Genomic DNA, 23,415 nt, shown 5'->3' on the forward strand with positions numbered 1-23,415 from the left:
TTTGTTACTGAATTTAATACTCATTTTATACATGTACTACCCCAGAGGATGGATTATTTAATCTGTTTCAGTAATAGAAGCACAAATTTCTTATGCAATATTATGCTAGATTTACTGTACTAGTTTGCTAAGGTACCTTAATTCCACCTGTGAGATGCTTCCTCTGGGGGATGTTGCATAATTTTCACAGAGTGACCATTTCTAAGCTAGAAAGTCATGTAGTAGTGTAACCACACTAAAATATTCACAATGGTAGAGCTATGTTTGGACTGCAGTGGTGTTTGCTACATGTCACTTTAAAAGTGACTTAAACCAGTTTTTCACGGAAAGTCAAGAGGCTATTCCTTGGGCACAGTGAAGTGGGAATTTTCATCTCTACTTGTGGATGAATCTTCTGGCCAAAGTTGAGTCAGAAGAACCATGGAAGTGGAGGCACAGCAGGAATTTGAGGAGTTATCCTGCTGTAGTTCCTACTTTTGTACTGCTGGACACTTGGATTACATTACCTCATTACTAAATGTACTAATTTTATGCAGCTGCAAACATAGTTATGCAGCTGTACCCAGATGGTACTATGTGTTCCTTTTCTGACTGGTAGGGTTTCAAAACAACATTGCATGAGAGAATGACTATCCAAGGTATTGAGGAGAAAACAGACTGTAACTGCTGGTAATTCCAAGGGAGGAAAAAAGCACATTCAAGTTTGTACTAACCACTTTTTTTTTCTTCCCCTTCCCAGAGACAAGGGTCTGGAGCTACAAATGGAAAAGACAAGACATCTGGTGAGAATGGTAAGGCTAGATGACTTTGAAGGAGAATATTGAGTTGAATTGAGCCAAAATCATTTTACTGTAATGACAGATGTCAGGAGTTGCAACCACCCTGGTTTCATATCTTACCTTTTGAATGTGTTTTGAAAACTGGAAGGGAATTCAGTGGAATTGTATCCTTTATTTTAGTATGTTCAAAGTATCTACTGAAGTAGAGACCCAACTCTGAGCTTATACTAGGTAAATCAAAGGACTCTATAGAAGTCAGTGCAGATACAAATGAGACCAGAGCAAGATAGTGTTAGGTATGTACAAAAATGACACAAGAGGCAAGGTTAAATATTATGAGCAGCACTACAGAAATGAGGAAGATAAACAAAAGTAACTAATTACAAAGGACTTGCTTATAAACATAGTTTGTGGCATCAGATCCCACCTAATTTTAGGCCTATATCTGAGATACCAAAGTTAGAAGCCACTTGCATGGAGCTAATTTGAGTGTTGCTAGGGGTAGGCTATGGATGGAGCTGCTCACATAGCAGGACCATGTGGCAAATAATCTTCCAACTCTGACACTCTACATAGGCCAGTGAATTTGGACTCATGCTCCACTGCTCTAAGGGGTGAGTCATTTATTTTTTTGACTCTAACAAAGAGGCCAGCAGGAGCTGATTTCTGCCCCTTAGGTTGTACAAACAATTCTAATTGGGAAGTGTTGTGTTTTTTTTTTTTCTGAAAGTCAAACTGAATTTTCAGTGAAATAAGCAATAGTTTTTTAGATGAAATCTCAGTTTATTTCCTGTAGGAGGCAAAAATGCTTTACACACAAATGATCCTTTGATTCAAATCCAGTTACTGTCAAACATTTTCCAAAGGAAAAGATTTTGGTCAGCTTTAATTATATACCCAGTTGAATATAAGGCAGTGTCAGTTTGTAGACATTCATGAACAAGACAAGGATTAAACTATATAAATATGTGGTCTGCTTCTGCTTGATCATCCAATTATAATTGAAATATATTCTGGTAGTTCATACTATCTGCTGAAAAACGGGAAGAACATAAGTCACTTCTCTGAAAAGCCAAGGGTTTTCCAAGATGAGATATTAATATTTGAGCAGTTATTTTAGATAAGCATTTTGGTCTTTGTGTTGGTCTGAACAGAATTTTTGAGCCCTTTGAAGCAACATATCCTGAAACATTAAGAACCTTCATACTTAGTTTTCCTAATACAGAGAGGTGACTTTCCCATAAGGGCTGTTTGCATAATGTTACAGTAAATGAAATCCGTAGATGATGTTCCCAATATTATAAAATACAAATTAGTGTGGGGAAGAAAAGAGAAATATTGTCTTGTTACAGTGTCTTGAATTAGTGAGAACAAACATACTTCGACAGCAAAGCCATTTGTATTCTCAAGTTAACAGGAAAGGAAAGCAAGCAAAATTATGTCAGCCATTTGGGCAGCATGGGAAGCATGTTTTTCTCTTTACTGTTTGAGTACGTTATGAACTGAGCTCATTTGCCTTGAATTTCTTCACGAATAAAACTGTCCTTTTGTCAAATTTAGCTTAGATTTACTGATCCTGCAGCCTTTTAAAAGCCAAATCCTTTTATTCTCAAAGGGAATTTTCAGTGAGAAAAGGCTGCATCATTAATTTACAATTTTATATGATTTAGTGGTAGCATAGTTTTTAGGTATAATATAAACAGGCAGATGTGCAGTTAATCTTAGACAAATAGATATCAATTATTTTTTGTAATGAAATTATAACAAAAAACCTGTCAACTACATAAAATAGAGGAGCAGCAGGGGAGATGGAATAGAGTCCTCTGATCTCCCCAGTCCATATGCTTGCATGAAAATAAAGCAGAATCATAACTTTGAACTTGAGATTAAATTTTAAATCAAAGAAGCAGAAATATATAGCTCTTTGTCCTTATTAGCTCTGTGTAGTTAGAACTCAAGCACAAGTTATTTTTTCCTCTGAAAACTGGGGTGTGCTGTAAGCCTACATATACAATGTAGGTCCTCCTTTACATGTTTTTTGGCCCAAAAGCCTGCAACGTTGTTGCTGTAACCAGCTGCCTCTTCATATGTCTGTTTCCCTGTCAAAAGGGAACTTTACCTCCTGTTTAAAAGGGGGATGGGAGATAAACCAAAACCCCTTTCATTTTCTTGTAGAAAAATAAAAAGTTATGCTATGAAAATATCTGCACATGCAAACTAGTCTGGTCACTGTCTTTGCTCTTGACTGCAAGATCAGGAAAAGCTGCTAAAACTAGCCCTAATAACAAATAAAGATGCTCAGCTCTTTTCAGGAGTTTTGATCCACATAGTGGAGACACTGCTATGGGTCAAGTTTTCTTTGTGCGTTGCTTGTAGAAAATGAATGCTGGGTCCATCTCTAGGCTAGCTCAAAATTGGAGAAAAGAAAACTAATGACCATCGTAATCAGTATTCTCCTTTTTTGAAGACGTGTGGCATTGCTGTCACTGTAAAGCATTCAGGAAAATTAAATCTCTGAAGATTCATTTTATAGTAGCAATGCTTTTTGTAATGCTTATGAATGTGTGTTCTTGTTTGACCTTTGTTAGATAACAACATTGTATCCTTATTTGTATTTACTTCTTACCACCACAGCAGTGGGCTCTCTCAGCTTAGTCTCCCTTCCAGTGGAGGATTCTATCACAAAAAAATACAGGCTTAGTCCCAGTTTCTACTGAACTGCCATTGCCTTTTTCTAGCAGCTGTGCTTATTGTCTCAGGGGGATAAGCAATGGAAAAGACTGAGCTTCAGAAAAGCCAGTATATTGGAACAGTGATATGCCACAGTACAAAAGTTTGTGATAATGCGAGAAGAAAATCCCATACACAAACTGTACTGGTTGTCATGTTGACAAATGGACTGTTGTACCTACATGGGACCTTCATTCATCAGCAGTTATCTTTCCTCGTCTGCCTTTTGGAATAATCTTCTGGATTCCTAGGTGATAAGGTGTGGGGGCAAAGCTCCCTCTTCTCTTTCAGAGCACTGATTACTAGCAGATAGGATTCCTCTCCACTCTGTTTTGTCTAATATATGCCACCATACCTTCTTACATATATATATTTTTTCCCCAGCAACAAGCCTGGTAGTTCTTGAAGCTGTGTCAGCATTATAAGTACTGAATAAACACTCATCTTGGAGTAACTTTTACTTGCACTGAGAGTTTTGCTGTTAACCTTCAAGACCTCACTGGATGGGCAAGCCCTAGATGACGTTTGTCTGTCTTCACCTTTTAAACAAGTTGTCCTTTGTCCTTTTACAGGTTATGATCAAAATCAGATGGTGACTCATGTCTTCCTATGGAAAAGTGACTATTGCCTTACGATGTATTTGCATAGTACATCAGTGGCTGGTGAAATCAATGGAATAGCTCCTGATAGCTTCAGTGGGCAGTGTATCATGCCAAGTAGCTTTTCCATCCAAAACATACTGTATTGTGGTCAGCAAAGTCTATGGAATTTAATTTTGTTGTCAGAGTGGGAAGAAAAAAATATTATTGGGAGTAAATTACACAAACTAATTTTCCTGGGTGAAAACTGGTTGAAGGACTATTTCTAAAGGAACACCACATTAGTACTTAGCAGTGATACTATGCATACAGATGCACTTGCATAAAAGCAACTTCTTGAATATAGCCATATAACTGTGGCTGCTATAACCTCACTGAGTCCTGAAGGACCTCAATCTATCTGAAAGCTAAGACATATTTAGTTGTGCATGTTATTATGGACTTGTAAACTTTATTATATAATGCTGTTCTCTATGGTAGAATATCCAAAGGGAAGACAATATTACTATTCCCATGCACTCCCTCCTGTGTGAATCTGACTTGGGCTAATACAGTCAGTATGGGATAAGAAGCTATAATTTCCTTTTTGAACACCTGGTTTGATTAATCTGGTCTATTGTGTGCAAATGCATCTTAAATGAAAACAGGATTTCCCTACTTTTCTTGCCACCCTGGCAATGTCACAAAGTTTCTTTCTAGGCTAACACTTGTCACTTCTCATTCTGTTTCACCTTACCCTGTATTTTTTTTGCTATGTAATTTGTAAGCTGGTAAGATGCAATCTAATCTTTACAACCTAGCGCAACTGGCAGGGAAATAATTATATCAGGGCCAATTATTTCTGTCTACAAGTTTAGAATCATGTCTTCCTATTAATAGATCTCTCACTTTCTTCTGCTATACATAAGCCATTTTATTATTAATTGTTATTTCTTAATCATTTTCTTGAAGTATCAGATTTATCATTCAGCAATATGAATATTTATAAAAACAATGTTTTTATTTGATGAATTCTATAACTTCCTTTGTCTAAGTGAAATGAAAATGAGTAGGTTTTGCATGAACCTAAATGTTATAGTGAAATAGGCTTACACAATCATGGCAAGATGGTCAGTTGTACTGAAAAGTGAATCCCTTCATTTCAGTTTTCACTTACTCCCAAGCACTGGAATTGTCAGTGCATGTTCTCTACTTTGGGGTGTCAGAAAACTAAAAATGAATAAAAGCTCTGCATTTTCTCCTCTCCATGCAGTGCACCATGGAATGCTTCTACGTAAGGATAATGAAGCAGTGGAGTTCATAAATTATCTTTTACATCAAAAATGGAGTATATAAACTCAAATCTAAATGCTTCTAGAAAACATTTACAACAATGGTAAAGAATTATGAAACAATTGTGTGTGGTAAAATAGGGATCTCTCTGGTAAGCTATCCTATGCATCTCGCAGTGTAATAAACCATGCATTTATCTGCTTCATCTACTCAAGGAATTTGGGAAACTTTGCACTTTATATACTGCACTCAGCAATAAAGGATCTTGCTAGGTCTGACAGAGTGAATAATCATCTTCATAGTTATTTATGCAGAGTACTTTGCTTAATACAGGTTTAATTCCTGGCTAGAGGCCAGAATCATTATTGTAGTATGGTCTAATATAAATATCTGTTTAAGAACTCGAAATTAATTTTCCACTAATATTCTCAAATGACTATGTAAAAATGTACTGGTTTTGGGAGCAGCCCTACAAATAAACTTAATTGTGGAAAAAAGATTTAGAAAAGGGAGGGAATATATGAGGCTAATTTGTGTAAATATTCAAAGGATCTCATGGAACATGGCTTGCTCCATCTGCCCAGGTCTAAGGTCACTTTCTTTACAGGGAAAGACAGTGGCTGAGCTGTAGCACTGCAATACCTTATGCATTTTGCCTTTCCCAGATTTCCTGGACTGTAATGCGGTCTCTCCTCCACTTCTTTCAACTTATGTCCAGAGCCAAATTATCTCCTATCTCAATCAACATAGATGATAATAGTGAGGATTTAGGAAGTGAGATGAGAATTGTTTGGTGTACCTCACCCTCCATCTCTTAAAATAGGAAGTCTGTGTCTCAGCAACATTCCTAGATGTATTTGCAACCATCAAATAATGTAACACCTTCATAAGACCTAAATAAGTGTTTGAACCTTCAGCATAATTACATAAATTGTACTTGATTATGTACAGATTGCTCAGGCTCAGAGGAAGGTGTAAAAATCCTGTGTGAACTCAACACCATGATCTGTAGCTGAGAGTGTTTCAGATGGAAGTTGGGACAAAAAGTTAAGTAAACAGTTCTAAACTAATCCCATCTCAAGGCAGAGCTATGCATGGTGAAAAACACTGCAGGCAATCTTATCTACTTTGTTTGATTTTTTTTTTTTTTTTTTTGTGTGCTTTCTTGGGGATGGGTACACATAAAGCTTCCCTAGAACCAAACTAAATATGTCTTGGGTCCTCTCCTGACCTGTATATCTTTTGCCTAGACTGGTCTGTTTATCTCTTCAGACAGCCAACATCTTGGCTAAAGACAGATTGAACCTTTAATAACAGGACTCTGATTGTTCACAGATCTTCCCTAGAGAGGATACTGAAATGAAGAGAGGGGAATTATACAACAACTTCATCTCCTCTCCTAGGTGAATTTCCATTTCTTAAGTCCAGGCATAAGTCCATCCTCTCAGAGGAATACTGTGTGCTTATTTGGGGCAATGATGACAATGACAGATTGTTGCTAGACAGATATCAAAAACTGTTGATACAAATGTTTTGTGAACAAACTTTTAAAGCAATGTTTTAAAGTGTGAGATAAAGTAGACATTTTCTGTACTGAAGCTTCACCTACCCTCACATGTCTGTACACGTGCAGTGGCCATCTGGTTTCATGGAGAGGATCCTCTAATGGAGTTTAAAGTAACAAATATACCTAACTTAAATTTACATAACACTTGTAAGAGGGCAGATACTGTTCTTATTCTTCTGCTACCTGACAAGTTGGGTCTGACACTGTGCATTACTGCTGCACTTCATCTTGTAATGAGCTTTCATTTTTAAATGTTTAGGCAGAACTATCTTAAAAAATAATTCTGCTGAAAGTTTCATCAATTAGCAGAGCCAACAGTACTCATATAGTCTGGCTTATGTCCTGTCTTTGGAATCCCCTGCAAGATTTCATGTTGTTTATCATTTATAAATACTCTTATGACTACCAAATAAGTCCATCTACTAACACAAAAGATTCAGCATATGCACAAAAAAGGTGTCTGGGTGTATGCTCATATATAGTCTCATGTAGCTTTTTCTTGCATGTTGTTTTGGGATTTTTCTTTTCTTCCCTGAAACTGCACTGGAGAGGAAAAGAATGGTTTCCTGTCTCATGGAGTACCAGGAGAACAAATTGAACGCAGAAGTCTCAGGGAAAAGCAAAGCAGGACAGCACAACCATAGAATGATTTCAGCTTTTTAAACTCACTCTTTAAGCACTTGAAAATATGAAATTATTTCAAACTAAACTTTTTTTTCCTGCCTGCAGAAAAGGTCCTAGATAGCTTTAAGATGTGAAAACCCCTGACATTTAATACTTCTGCTACAAATGAATCTGTCTAGGTACTTATATGGTCCTCACCACCATAGTAACAGAGTGACTTCCAAGAATTTAAAAGTAGAGGTAACAATAACAAATTTTGCCCCAGTCCATCTCTTTCCAGTTTGCTACAAGAATAACTTGATTAATTTGAGATCTTTGTTTTGTACACAGTGCCTCCATACAACTTTGGAAACTTGTATGCCTCCTTACATGTGATGTTCTGAGTGCACCTCAAAAATCCTGTTGCATTTCTAAGAATGTGAGAAATAAACACATGTATATAAGTATATATACTTACACATGGTCACTCATACATTCTGCTCCTTTGCAGGAGGTAGAAATAAGTAGAGCTGCAGCATTTCTGCAATATTGAGATTAGAAACATCCCAAGGAAATAATAGTGAACTATGCTCACTTGTAACCTGGTTACAGTAGTCAATAGTTTTAGTAGATAAGAGGATCACAGTCCTGTTGAGTTAGATGGTGTACACTGCCCCTCTCACTGCTCCCAGTTTTTGTCCTTTCAATGTTACTTGGATCCAGATTCTGACAGCACTGGGATCCTGGCACTTGGGAAGTGCCTAATGCTGTGAATGTCTGAGCACCTGAAAGCACCTGAAAGGTGGTAAAGCCCTAATCCTTTCTGAGAAGCTGATCTATAAAGATCAGACTACTCATTGGGGCGGGGGGGGTGGGTAAAGAGTCATGAAGAAAAAATAATAAAGCTTTGATGCTGGTGGTTTTGCTTTTTAGATGACTCATAAATATGCTGGAGTTTCCATCAAGTGCTAATGAGGGAAGGCAGAACTGAAATTATGCCTTTAACAAGTGCCATACTTCTTTTGGAAATCAGTCTGTAATTATCAGTGTGCTACCTGAGTGGGCACCAGGGAGCATGAGACTTCTTCCCATGACTGGCAGGTAGCTGGCATGCACTGGCTTGATTCCACAAATGGGTACTCATTTGAAACCATGCTGTCCTCAATACTCCAGTAAGAGGAACACTTAGTTCTGCTTTGCTGCTGGTGGGAACTCAAATGAAGGACACAGGTCAAGCCAGTCCCTAGATAACCCTAGTAAAACCAATTATGTCACTATATCATCAAGGATGGTTTGGGGCTGCACCAAGACTGGAGTAAATGGCATATGTAAGTAAGCATATTTGCACTGGAAGTCCATGAGTTGCAAATTTCTCTCTAGATGATTAAAAGGCTACAAGAGGCAGATGTAGCTCAGCAGCGTGTTGTGTGGGGGGTGGTTTTTTTTTCTCTTTTTTTTTTGTTTGTTTGTTGTGTTGTTGTTTTTTTTTTCCAAATTAGTGGGAGTGAAAAATAAAAGAGGAACACAATCAATGCACAACAGTGGTTACCAGGATTTACTTTTGCAGAAACCTCACTCTTCATTTTGACTGTATATACTGACTTCATACGATAGGTTTTTTTTTTTGTTCTGTTGTTTTTTCAAGATTTAGTTTTGTAAATTAAATGAAAATGTTTTTCCACTGTAGAGTTCCTTGTCAGTTAGCCACTCAGTAGACAATTAATTTTTTTCTGAAGGTTTTTAAGATTTTAATTTATAGTACACAGCTGTCTTAATGCACTTGGCTTGATGCTCTAAAATTAGCTTGTAATTTGGTGTTATCAGGCTCCTTTATGTAAGCAGGCACCAGAATTTAGAACAGCAGGAGTGTTACAGACATGATTAAAATTTGGTCTGTAGTTGAACTAGTGACCAGAAGAAAGAGCAGTTGACTGCAAAAAGGAATTAGAACATGAACCAGCACAACGCTGCACCTTCAGTCTTGGTGCTCAGAGTGGCACTTAGATAAAGTGCCTAAGTTGCCCATACAATGCAAGAGAAGGATGTCTCAAAGTGGGACTTCAGCTTATGAGTATCTTGGGTTCCTATTCTGAACAGGAGCTGTTAGGATTTACAATAGTAAACTCCATCTTTTTCTCTAGGTTAAGGGTAGAATTCTTCTTGCCTGGCTGTACTGGTGTACCTGTGTGTGAGAGACCTAAAGCTTCATCTGTTGTCAGAGAGAAGAGAGAAACATTCTTTTGTGACATGACGCTTATCAGAACGAGCTTCTTGAGAGAACCTGGTGTTTAGAGAACGTGATCTGATTTAGGTATAAAATGACTTCTGATTTGCTCAGTTCTATCAAGGCAGAGGAATTTGTGGGTAATGCTAAAGTAAAAGTCCTGTGGAGCCTGTATATCTCTGGAGTTCAGTGGGTGCTCATCAGGGTTTTTCAGAATGTCAGTTTTGGATATGGGCATTTAATTTTGCTTTAATCTCAAGCAACTCCACCCTTATTTAGATCTTGACTGATCCTGGTCACATCATGTCTGCTCTTCCAGCCATTCTCTCTATGGAAGTTTGGATATGAAAACATCCAAATATTTCCTGGCTTGAGGTCTTTCTTAGTTAGGATACTGGATCTGATGAAAGCATTTGCTTTGGTCAAACACACTTGGTTCATTTTATTTCCCCAGACCACAGTGTGTTACAAATAGGAAGGACTGAGAAAATACATATTTTTTTCCAAGGAGAAATTCTCAAGAAAAGCAGAAACTTGGATAACACTGAATATAGAAAAGGCATTTCAACAGTCACAGTGGAAAATAGGGCAGGGTGCTCTGGCAGCTCCTGGGAGATATTGTTGGCAGTCCAGAGACTGGAACTCAGCTCTCAGCTTTTCTCTAGGGTCTCACAGTAACATTATTTAATCGTTCATGATGAGTGAGTACTCTAACTGTATTTTGAGTATCTCATCTTTCATTCTAATTTATACTTAAACACCCCTGAGACTGCTGGTTGAGTCTAGGTGGGGAAAGCGTTAATTATTTGTTAGGTTTTAGTGAAACACTGGCACTCCACAGTGACCAATTTACCAGCTCCTCTAAAAGCTGCCAATAAAAAATGGACATGTACAAATGTATTCATTAGCACAAACTAATTAAAATCCAGGCTAACAGCCAGGAAAACAATACATTAATGTAGGATGTTGGAATTCGTTATGCATCTGTACTAATCCAACAACAACTGTCCTGGCTCTGCAGTTTCTAATCTAAGTTACAGATTTCGTACTGATAGCCAGAAAGCTAAGAGTTAGCCTTTTGGATTGCTAATGGCCTTTTTAGTCTAAGTCATTTCTACTGTCATAGGTTCTCCAGAAGTGCTTCTTTCTTAGAATGTGCTGCAACAACCCTGTCTTTCAAACACAACGTGCAGGGCAGAGCCCATCACCTGCACATCCTTAGTTTTATTGCACAGTGGTGGTGCATTACCTTGCAATACATTGTGGCTTTGCTATTCTGCAGTTTGAAGCTTAGATTAGCCTTGATCGGTCCTTTCCTCTGTTTTTCAAGGTTTTGTTTCTGTTCATTCTGCCTGCTTCATATAGGCAGTGTTTTCTCCAGCTAAACAATGCTGAGTGACTTTTTTTTTCCCCAAATAACTTTCTATTTAGGTGTTCATAAAATACTTTCTTATTAAAATTGGTAGCACCTTCAAGAGTTTGGGCCTGAGATCCCTATAGACACTGCAATGAGTTTATGACCCAAGTTTCTGATAAGTAGCAAGAATCAGCTCTGGAGAAAATTCTGGGCTGGATTCTCCAGTTTGTGGCAGATGTGGTACAGCTAAACAGAAGGGTAGGAGAGGAGATAAATAAAGCTTGAATATATATTTATTCTTCTGGCCTTAGAATGATTTCACTGAGCTGAATGTAGGTTACCAGGCCTGGTACTTTTGAGAAAAAACATGGATGCACATGTAAAACCAGACCTTTGATCATGTTTTGGCCTCATCTTTCGGTATGATGGGAGTGCATATACCCTATCCTTGCTTATACAGATGTCCATACAACACAGATGAGAATCAGATACACCTCAAATAACCAGGGGACAGAACCTACATAGGAAAGGATCACTAGACAAAGCTGAGACAGCTGGATTCAAGCTTGTTTGGCATCCTGAAGCAGCTACCTCTTGGTCTAGCAGTCAGCAGACTAATTACTAGCAGACAGTGCAATGCACAAGTGTGTTATGATCTCATCTAATGATTTTGTTCATAAAGCAGACAGCTGTAGCTTTTGCTACCAAAAATTTCTTGGTGACCTTTGCAATGAATCTATTTGTAACTAAACTCTGTGTATATGTTGTGAGGTCTGCCTCTGAGAGGCAAAGATGTATCATGCTGCCTAGAAGAAGCTGGCAAAAAACATTCCTGGCTTCTTTTAGCTAAGAAGGTAAGAAGACAGATGGACGATGTGTGGTTTTGGACCTTTTTATCAATGTGTGATAGATGTTGTCAGTGGAGGACACAGATACAGGCTTTGCGAATCAGTCATTCTATCCATCAACACCACTACGTCTCATCTCAGACAAACTTAAGCCTTTGGCTTAAGTTCCTTTCTCTGTCAAATTCAAGAGAAAGAAACAGCTCTGCTAGACTCCAGTGGAAAGAAATCTGGAGATAAAGAATCCATGAACAATACTGCATGTACTTAGCACACTGGGTTGTATGCCCAATGGGACTAGGTGCAAGATTTGAAGCTGTTTTGCCTGTGTCCAGGAGTTTTGATGGACCTAGTATACACTCACTGTTGGATCTCTTTGAAACTGTGGCCCTATGCTAGAGAAAAGTGTCATAATTGTTGTTTAAGTCCTTATAGTTTTTAAATAAGGGACCACATAAATAAAAAACAAGAGACTGAGTCATAAGATGGAGTCCTCTGGAGGTCTTTCAGCTAAAAACCATTCAGTTACGGAAGAACATCAAAAAGAAACAAATTTTTGGCTATTCACAGAATCACAGAATTGTCTAGGTTGGAAAAGACCTCAGAGATCATCAAGTCCAACCCTTGGTCCAACTTCAGCCCATTTACTAGATCATGGCACCAAGAGCCATGTCCAATCTCAGTTTAAAAATCTCCAGGGACGGTGAGTCCACCACCTCCCTGGGCAGGCCATTCCGATGCCTGATCACTGTCTCTGTAAAGAACTTCTTCCTAATATCCAGCCTAAACTTCCCCTGGGAGAGTTTAAGCCCATGTCCCCTTGTCCTATTGCTAACTGCCTGGGAGAAGAGACCAGTTCCCACCTGGCTATAACTTCCCTTCAGGTAGTTATAGAGAGCGATGAGGTCACCTCTAAGCCTCCTCTTCTCCAGACTGAACAACCCCAGCTCCCTCAGCCTCTCCCCATAGGTCATGTGCTCAAGTCCCTTCACCAGTCTTGTTGCTCTTCTCTGGACCCGCTCCAGCACCTCAATATCTTTCCTGGACTGAGGGGCCCAGAACTGAACACAATACTCCAGGTGTGGCCTCACCAATGCAGAGTACAGGGGAAGGATCACTTCCCTTGTCCTGCTGACCACGCTATTTTTGATACAGGCCAGGATACCATTGGCCTTCTTGGCCACCTGGGCACACTGTTGGCTCATGTTGAGCTTCCTGTCAATCAGTACCCCCAGGTCCCTTTCTGCCTGGCTGCTCTCCAGCCACTCTGTGCCCAGCCTGTAGCGCTGCAGGGGGTTGTTGTGGCCAAAGTGCAGGACCCGGCACTTGGCCTTGTTGAACTTCATCCCATTGGAATCAGCCCTTTTTTCCAGTCTATCCAGATCTCTTTGCAGAGCCCTCCTGCCTTCCAGCAGGTCGACGCTGCCCCCCAACTTGGTGTCATCAGCAAATTTGCTGATGATGGTCTCAATCCCCTCATCTAAATCATCAATAAAGATGTTAAACAGGACTGGACTCAACACTGACCCCTGGGGGACACCACTAGTGACTGGCCGCCAGCTAGATGCAGCCCCATTCACCAGTACTCTCTGGGCCCGGCCCTCCAGCCAGTTCTTAACCCAGCAGAGAGTGCACTTGTCCAAGCCACGGGCTACCAGCTTTTGAAGGAGTATATTACGGGAGACAGTGTCAAAGGCTTTGCTGAAGTCTAGATAGACCACGTCTACAGCTTTCCCCTCATCCACTAGGTGGGTCACCTGATCATAAAAGGAGATCAGGTTGGTCAGACAGGACCTGCCCCTCCTAAACCTATGCTGGCTGGGTCTGATCCCTGGTCCATCCTGGAGGTGCTGTCTGATTGCATTCAGGATGATCTGCTCCATCACCCTGCCAGGCACCGAGGTCAGGCTGACAGGCCTGTAGTTGCCAGGGTCAGTTTTGCAGCCCTTTTTGTGGATTGGGGTAACGTTTGCCAGTTTCCAATCATTTGGGACCTCCCCAGTGAGCCAAGACTGTTGGAAGATGATGGAGAGCAGCTTGGCGAGCTCTTCTGCTAGCTCCCTCATCACCCTAGGATGGATCCCGTCTGGTCCCATAGACTTATGAGGATCCAGACGGCTCAGTAAGCCACCAACTCCCATGCCACAGGCAGACCTTGTGAACAACACAATCTAGAGGCTGTTCTCAGATGCAGCAGAATTAGTGTAGACTTTTAGTCTTTATTCATCATCTTAAGAAGATTAATCCTGCTAATATCAGCATTTTCTCTTCTACATGGTGGACTGGCTGAGGAGTTGAATTAAAATACTTAATTTCTTACTTTTATTAGTTCCTTTTATTATAGTAGAAGATGCTGCACACAAAAACTCAGTGAAGAAAGCAACATCAAGGGACTAGTGCTGCTTTGTAGTTTCTCCCCTGTATATCTATTTGTGTGAGCATGTTAACTCCCACTCCATTTGTTTCTGAGCTTCAGGTTTTAGTGAACATAAATGTAAGCACATCCACAAGTACCATTATTTTTGGAGTGGATACTATGCAAGATCACGAAGAAATTATTGTTTTCCTCTCCAAAGTATAAATACATCCAAATTTACTTGAAACTTGGCATGGAGAGGTTTTATGACTACCTTAAATCTAACTCTATTTTCAAGCTTCACACAAGTCTTAGGACACCACATTAATTTTCTATGCTTGTAAGTAGTTTTATCCAGGATTATATAGTACCATAACGCATATTTAGGGGCAGATTTCTTGATTGAACTTGCAGAATAGAAACTAGCATCTAACTAATCTGAGATAGAGAGCAGCTGCTTCTGTTCTGCTGTGTCTTTGTTGTTGTTTTTGTTTTGTTTTGCTTTGCTTTTTGAGGTTCCTGGCTTAGCAGCAGGAGGCTGACTACAGCTTCCACTTTGGTTCATCACAATTTAACGTTTTAGTATAATTGCTGAGATAGTGATTGATCCAGCCTAGAGATGCCAGCTTTCTCTTCCAGTGTCAGGGATGCCTTTTGTTGTTGTAAGTGATGTTGTCTGGATGTGACAAAACAGTTGATAAGTATGACCAAGCATGCTAGAAAACAAAAAATAAGCAATGTAGACTTTCAGTTCAGGCAGTTCAAAAAAAGGTGTTCTGTCCCCCCAGTGTCTTTCTTCAGAGGAATATCTGATTGATTTGGTTTAAAAATAATAATAATAAAAAAGTTCTGGTTATTGCTGGTCATAAGAGGTTGCACAGGTTGAGGTAAGCAGCAGAGAACAGACTCAGATTCTCAGCTGGTGCAAATTGCCATAGCTATTCTGGCAGTGATTTCTGTCGTTTTATGCAAGACCCAAGAGACATTCATTATACTGAAGCCTTTAACAGTCATCATCTTGAATAAGTAGATAGTTTTCTGGTAGATAGTGATGCCCCTTATTCTCACAGGCAATGAGTGTTTGCCACGAGAGTGGGGTGATGCATGTGATGCAGTGGGATGCTCTGGGGTGATTCCAAGGTATCAGAGTGATTCCTGGTCTTTCAGGCAGGCTAGGCTGCTAAGATGGGTCAAGATAGATATTTCTTATTTTCTTCTTACCTTTATAAAAACTGAAGTTTTATTTTCATCTTTTATACAGTTTATTCCCTGGCTTACTTTCTTATTGTCTCCTTCATGCTATGTTTCTCTCTTATTCCTCTCTTCCTCTTTCTGTCTCCCCCACCCCCATCCCTGAGAATTTCATGTCTCTTCAGCACAGCTAGATCAAATGCTACTTCTTCCTCTAACTGCCCAATTTTCTCTTCTTATTTTCCCAGGCAAAGTTTCTGGTCTGGGTCTTTAGTAAAGAATACACATTTGCCAAAAGATGGTTACTAAATAATGCTGTAATTTGGAGTCATGTTTGACCCTTTCCCAAAGTCTCTCATTTCTCTCCAGTCTCACAAAACATTTACTGTTTTCCAGGCTAGATTTAAGCAAGAGCCAGGTGAATAGGCAGTAAAGAAACACTGGAAAAAGAGTACTACATTTAAGAGACAGAGCAGTCTTTAAAATAGTGGGATTGGAAACAAGACTTTTAAGTGTTCCCTCCACCTTATTAGCTTGGGAAGGAAGGACAGAGTATATATTTGGTTTCCTGAGAAAAGAGAGAAGAAAAATATTTAATTTGTTCTGTTTATATTCAGGTCTAAAATTTGACCAGTGAAGAAAATGCGGTGGGTTTTAGTGCAACTGGGATGTGCTATATACTGTGCATTTTGCACATGCCAACACTGGTCGCGTCAGGGATTTAAGTCCTAACTTAAAGTCCTCATTCCACCAACCCAGCTTGTGTTTTCTGATGCAGAGAAAATGCATGAAATTCCTAGTCCTTCTTCTATTAATAGATGTTAACTTTGTAAGCTCATGGGGCTTGTAATACTCAGAAACAGGGGAAGGAAAAATGAATCTATATAGGTTAGAAAATATGGGCTGCAGTAATGATCTGAGGTTGGTCAGCCATGTGTGTTAGGTAAGATGCTGCTTCTGGTTGGCTTTAATGACAATTTGATACATCTGTAAATCCAAACAGAACTTAAAGTGTCTGTCAAAGCTTAAATTCACACAGGGGAAAATGTTTTTTAGAGAAGTTTTAAATGAGTAGCAGAGTTAAGTGCCAGAGAAATGCTCAAAACCAGAATGGATAAGGCAGAACTTTGGTTAATTTTTGTCTTCCATGTAATCACTTTAAGCAACTCAACTGTTTTCTATATTTTCTTTCCTCTCTGTGGTTAAAACTCCAATAAATTATTGGTAACTCTCAAAACACCAGCATAGGAATATTCACACTCTTTTTGACCCCATTTAAAGATTTTTTTTTTTCCAACTATCCACAACTTTTATTTTTATTTAATTTAGTTTGCATTCTTTTACTCATATCATATACACTTATTTTGTTTATTACAATCTGGATTGGTGGCAAGGCCAATTAACAGAGCTGCAGAATGCTGCTGGTTAAAATCTCCCTTTCAAGTTGTACACAGCCTTGCCAAAATCCAGTTGCTTAGGCTGAAATTTGTCATGTTGATTGCTTGCATCAAGCAGAATTATTGTGGAAGGGTTCAGCAAAGTCATTCCAGTTGTTTCAAAAAATGAGGCTTGAACAAAATGCTAGCATGTCTAGCAATTAAAAGCAATTTCTCATGGCCTTTTTTTTTTTGACTGTTTTGAACCTTTGTCATTTTGAAGAGAAATGTAAGGTTTGCCATCTGGAATGTGACTTTCCTATCTTCAAAATTGGCCAAGTTATAAATATTTAGAAAGACAAGTCTTATGTTTGCATGAGTTCAGTGAAGCAGTTAATTACTTTTAATGAAAACTCAATATCACTGAGCCAAATACTAGGCACTAAAACAATTAAACCGAGGCTGTCTTTACAAGACTCAAGGAAATTATAGTTTCCCTTAATTGCTGCTACATGCTTCTGTAAACCACATTTTGACTAGGAACTGAAACTAAGAACATGGTGGTGCCCCTTCTGTGTTCCCAAAACATCATACAGTTGCTTAGGAGGTAGTGTGCCTCCTTCTTGGAACCAGATAGTCACAGAAGCTGGACGAGGGAAGTCAAAGATAGAATTACGGAGTTCAGTACGTCTATCAGGAAACTAGGACCCCAAAGTCTTACGGAAGGTTTGATTCTTTTGAATGAAAATTGGGACTGAAAGGGAGGAATATGGATTGGGATTTGAGAACTGGAAGAGGGCCAGGAGCCAACTAGTGTGGGAAGGGGCTGGGGTGGAGTTCTGACATTAGGGGATGCCCTGGTACAGTTCTGGGGACTAGGACTAGCCCAGTAAAGAAACAGCATTGTTGAGGTGTGCTGGGAACCACGATGAAGATCTAGGCTGGGGAAGATTTGGGTCTAGTTCTGGGTTAATACTGATGAGGTGGAACAGAAATAGCCACCACATCTGAAGATATCAGTGAGCAATGAAGTTCATAAACATGCAGCCCATGCCTTCCATTGTCTCATTGTTCCTTTCCTGTCAGCTGTATGAAACCCATCTGCAAAATATGCAACTCATCCCATTTCCTGCTCATTCAAATAGGAGACAACAGCCTACCACCATGATCAGTTACTTCATTAAAACAAGAGGTCTACATGATGGTTCTAACAGTTCCAAGCAGTCACTCTGAGGAACCATGTGGGTGTCCATATGTTGTAGCAGAATACAAATTTTTTTCTTAAAATCTAGGAAGCCAAACATGCTCCCAAGACTATGAAAGTTGCAAAGTCAAGAATTTTACGGGATTAAAGTTGTCTATGCTAAAAATGACTGAATTAGTTGCCTGTTGGTAGTTTGTCTTTTACTAACTTTTTCATGCTCAGCTTTGAAACCTTAATATTCTTTTAAAATAGCTTTATGTGTGCAATAAACATACAACTGAAGCAAGAAGAAAACCTTTATTCTTTGGCCTCAGTTAGGTTTTTTCCATGTCAATTAGACTATCTGGCACTGGGTTTAATAACTGTCTAATTGAAATTGCAGTGCTTAACTAAATCAATGCCCACCCTTCCTGATACAATTGTTTTTAAATAGCAGTTGTTAAAAGGTACCACGTGAAAACTTAGTGAGGTAAAATCAAAGACAGAAAGAATAGGAACTCTTTTCTTCCAGACAACTTCACATCAATAAGGGCTTTTGTTTTAAAATAGTTTTTGCGTTTTTTGTTTAAAACATTTTATATTTAAAAGCAAACCACTCTAACGCCTTCTGAGTTTCAGGGAGACTTTGTCAGTCTGCAAGGATACAAAACCTTTGCTATAAACCTATAGCAAAGAATATCTTTTGGAACCTTGCTGAGGTTTACTGTGCTAGCACTTCCTAAGTCATTGTCTGGAAGTTGTATGGGTTTTTCTTTGTAATTGTGCTTGAAATAAAGGATCAACACCTACCTGCAATTTTTTATTAAAAAATAACAATAATTAAAAAAACATGACCAACAAAAAGAACCCCAAACCAAAAAAAAACCAAACAAGGCAAACAACAACAACAACAAAAAAACAAACCTACAAAACAAAAAAACAACCACTGAATGAACAAGTGTAGTGACCACCTGCTGAAATCCCTGCAGAGCTTAATGCTATTTCTTTCTGTTTCACTGTAAGTCTTCCCAGCACAAGGCAGAGAACTATAGGGACACAAAGCCAGTCACAGACATATAGGGGAACATGCTGCATATGGATCATTGTTTCCTCACTCCCCTATTCCTCCATCTGAAGGCCATGTACATTGTAATGGTGAATGGGGCTGCACTATGGGTACTTTAGTGAGGGTGAACCCTGCTAGGCGGGATTGCCCAGCAAGAGGAGGTGCTTCTGGACCAAGATGGGTGTGAGAAAAGGAAGGACAGTCCCTTCTGGAGAAGGAGGAGACAGGAAATGCTCCAGGTGACGAAAGTCATTTTTTACAGCTGTGAGGGCTGGAATCTGCTTCATAGTCGCTACTTTCATTTGCAGCTCAGAAATGGGCTGCACTTCAAGCGTGTACAACCTTCCTTTGTGTCCTCAGTGTACTGTGTGGGTTTGTTAAGTGCACCATCTGTCATGATAATGAAGACCATTTTCACTTCCCTGCTCCATAACCTCCTGATACAGATAAAGAGCTAGGAATATGGATCTACCTTCTTTTCACTAAGACTTTATTGGAAAGCCATGCTTGCTTTTACCAACATTAGAAAAAAAAAAAAAGTGTGGTTAATCAATACATAGGCTATTAAAAGGTGGATGCTCCTTCTTCTTGCTACACACCTGAGAATAAGCCCACTGCAACCCAGCCTTAATGATCTACACCTTAGATATTTGTCAGAACATATAACTACTGCATTCTTATGGGAGAAAAACCCCTCCATCCTTTATCTGAAATAGCATCAAGTTCAAGAGAGGATGTTGCTGAGTCAGTGCCTGGGACCTAGGAGGTTTGGAATTTTATTTTTGTTATGAGATGAGGAGAAGTAAAAATTAAGTTAAAGCAGGGTTTGAAGTACTGTTTAGTGCCTTTGGTGCCTGACCTTGCTTATTAATCTCTGCTACTTTGAAAAGGCATGGAAAATCACATTACCCTGTACTATCAGTCCTCACCCAATAAATATAGACACTGAAGTCAGGGATGAGAAATCACACAGAGCTTTGGTATTGACATGTTAGAATTCCAGGCTTGAGCCTCACAATACAGTAACCGTCTATAAGTAACGAATAAGCTGCTGAGAAGGACACCTTGCCCTTCTGGATTCATTCCCACTTTGGTAGACACTATATCCATCGTCATTTTTTACTCCCTTATGCCAAACACTAAATTTTCCTATGTGTCAATAAAGTCTTTCCTATTACTTTGTGAGAGGAAATTTGTAGAAGCGCAGAGCCATGCTCACGTTCTGTCTCAGAACCAATAGTCATATTAACCTTACTATCAGTTTCTACAGTAGGAGAGGGGAAAGAAAAAAAGGTTACAATGAGGATGTATAGGGGGCTTGTATTTCTTCCATTAAGGAATAATGAAGCAGTAACTTGTGTGCTTTGGTATTTAAAGGACATGTGCATTTACTTGTCCTATAAAATCAGAATTCTCTATTGAGTGCTCACCGACTAAGATTTCCGTGCCAAAGCTCTGCCTCCTCCTTGCCAACAGGTGCTGTGCAGGACCCAGGGAGGAATGAGAAGGGATTCATGTTGGGAAACTGCACCAGGAGGTGGTCACTATTGTTTTCTGTGCATTTTATGCAGACAATAGTCTCATGTCAGTGTGGGCTTTCCTTCACTTGGAGCAGCAATGAGAAGCATGGCTAGCAATACCTTTTAAAAGGTACTTGTCTTCTCCAGCAGACCCAATAAATCTCACTCACCTATTTTATTTCTTCTCCATTATGTACTCTCAGTCCTGCAGTCAAGTAATGGCTGCCTTTGACATATGCTAGGTGCAACAAGCTTCCTTTGAGCATTTCCACTCTTCATCAGAATGGCAGCAGCCGTCACCTGCCTCATTACTAGCTAAATAGCAGAGCAGAGCTTTAGTGTTTGCAGTAGCTTGCAAATTCAATTTACAGTTCTCACAGCAACTGTCATTTGCCTGCTTGTTCATATGAAGCATTTGATATTGCTTGTCGTAGTGTTAACTGTAATCCCTTATTAGGGAAATGTAAGAAGTCTTACTGATGTACACTTAAAAAAAAAAAAGGCTTTTGAGTATGAAATAGTCTCTCCATACCATACAGACATACATATATGCACAAAAAATCACTATCCTTGAAATAAATTGAAAGGACAACAAGAGGTCCTAATACAGATTTTGTTTGTTCAGCTATATATCTATAAAAAGAGAAATGTGTGCAGACTGTTCAGTCAGCTCCTGAGGGAACAAGAGAGGATCCAGATCAGCTGCACAACTGGCAGCTTCACTGGCAATCTCAGCAGAGAGAACAAATGTTCATTTTGACCCCGTGTGGAAGGCGAGCTCTTCTCTCCTTGCTAGCAATGGGATGGAAGCACACAGATGGAGTATTCTAAGAAGGTATGCCTCTCTTTTGTTTTCTTCCTTCTCAAAGCAAATAACATTTCTCAGCTTCTACAGTTTCAGTGTAGCACCTTTCATAAGGGCTAAATAATTTATTTGATGAGAAAGAATTTCACATGAAATAGCAGATAAGTGTGTTCATATGAAATTCTACAATGTGTAGTTCAGGCACCCCTCAGGCTCAAGGAGTGTTATTCATTTGATTAAGGATCAATATCTACATCTGAACTAGTCACCTTGAGCTCCCTTTATAGCTAATAGAGAACTAGCCAATATAGGTAGGTGATTCAAGGGTGAGATTCATGCTACCCAAAAACATCTCTCTAAAAGTAGGTCAGATGAATTGCACCCTTGCAGTTCCTATCTTTCTCCATTAGTTTCTTTCTAAAGTGAGCTGCTGATGAGGTCTGATGTAAACACCTGCAAGATTTTTTTTTTTTTTCCAGTTGGACTTGATGATTTTAAAGATCTTCTCTGGCTGAAATGATTCTATGATTCCAAGTTAGGTTAAGTGAATTTTTCTCAGGAACTGGACACAGCTTTTTAGCTAGAATCCAATTTGTAAATGTTTGGCCCAATGAGTTCTGTATAACATTTAACATGGTTTTCCAAATGGCTGTTGGGCAAGACAGCCCAGAATACACTGGCAACACCCTCAAGTGTATAATTCCTCCTCATCCTCTTTCAGAGCCATATTGCCACAGGATTTGTCTCTTCCTTACTTCTGTTTCAGTGCTATCATGCATTCTCCTGAGAAGGCCCTCTCTTCATAAGAAAATTAAGCAAACCAACCTGTGGGGGAAATAAACATAAAATGTGGATTTTTGTGTTCAATGGAGACAAGGTAAATTCAAATTAATGATTCTGTTTGGGTAATAGCCCAAGCAAAAGAAAACAGTGGAAATTTCCTAGAACTCTTCTACAACAGAATTTCTTTGCTTTTTGGTGGAAAACTTCAGCTGGGTAAGTGTTTTCAGGAGTCAGAGACACTAAAATTCTGTACTTTTTGTGACAGAACATCACTATACAGAACATTAATTGAGATTATGGGCCAGACTGTGTCAATCCAGCTTTATATCTGGTTGCACTTGTAGATGTTGCAGCAGCCAATTGATGCAGGAGCATGTAGGATCTACTTGCAGCTCAGGTGTCATGGTAAATAGATGTCTATCAGAGTACGCTGGTCTTTCTTCAGACTGTGACTGAACTACCTTGGAGCTGCTCCAGAAGCTGAGGGTTTATATCCATCGCATCTCTGGGGATCTACTGGTGGGATGCATTTGATTTTATGGAGGAGTGACAAACGTTCTTTTGCCAAATACACAAACGCAACTACTTTTACATTTACACAGTACTAAAATAACATTTGGCCCTTTGAAGGCAAAGACAAGGCTGATGTGGCTCCCGATGAAAATGAATTTGACACCCCTGTCCTAGACTGTTCAGCTCAGTCTGTGGGTTGGGTCAGGTGCTCCATGACAATTTTGTTCTGTTTCTGAAGGACTCCAGTTGCCTCCCTGGGCATCTTTAACCTTACAGGCTTCTCTTCTATCTGCAAGACTTTGAGAACAACCCAATTGCCTCCACAAGCACTTCAAGCTGGCATGTAGTGCAAGATGTTAAAAACCCATGACACATACCTGTATTAAAGCGATGGCTTTTTCATGGTGGGATTGTGCCCAAGTAATTATCCTGTTACCCTCACCCAACAGTGCCCATGTTCATGTAAATAAAAGTTGCAGTTTTTGGACAAAATTTAAGTTGTTTGTTTTTTGCATTTAATATATGCAGTAAAGTAGATGTTTCTTACAGATAATCTTCCTTAAAAAGTGTTTTTTGATATTGTGTGATAAGGCATTGAAGATACTGAAATTACTCCTTTGCTTAAGAGCATAATGTTGAATGGCAA

The 23,415-nt window shown here is 39.3% G+C and overlaps 1 protein-coding gene across 1 annotated transcript in view; it reads left to right on the plus strand.

The window, feature by feature from the left end:
- PCP4 (Purkinje cell protein 4) overlaps window positions 1–23,415 on the plus strand; it is a 54,980-nt gene that overhangs the window by 19,727 nt on the left and 11,838 nt on the right. The window contains exon 2 of the mRNA XM_065829391.2: window positions 740–791. Within this exon, the coding sequence (XP_065685463.1) occupies window positions 740–791 (52 nt within the window). The remainder of the gene's footprint in view (window positions 1–739; window positions 792–23,415) is intronic.

The sequence above is a fragment of the Patagioenas fasciata genome, chromosome 1 (assembly GCF_037038585.1).
Source record: "Patagioenas fasciata isolate bPatFas1 chromosome 1, bPatFas1.hap1, whole genome shotgun sequence".
In the NCBI taxonomy this organism is placed as follows: domain Eukaryota; kingdom Metazoa; phylum Chordata; class Aves; order Columbiformes; family Columbidae; genus Patagioenas; species Patagioenas fasciata.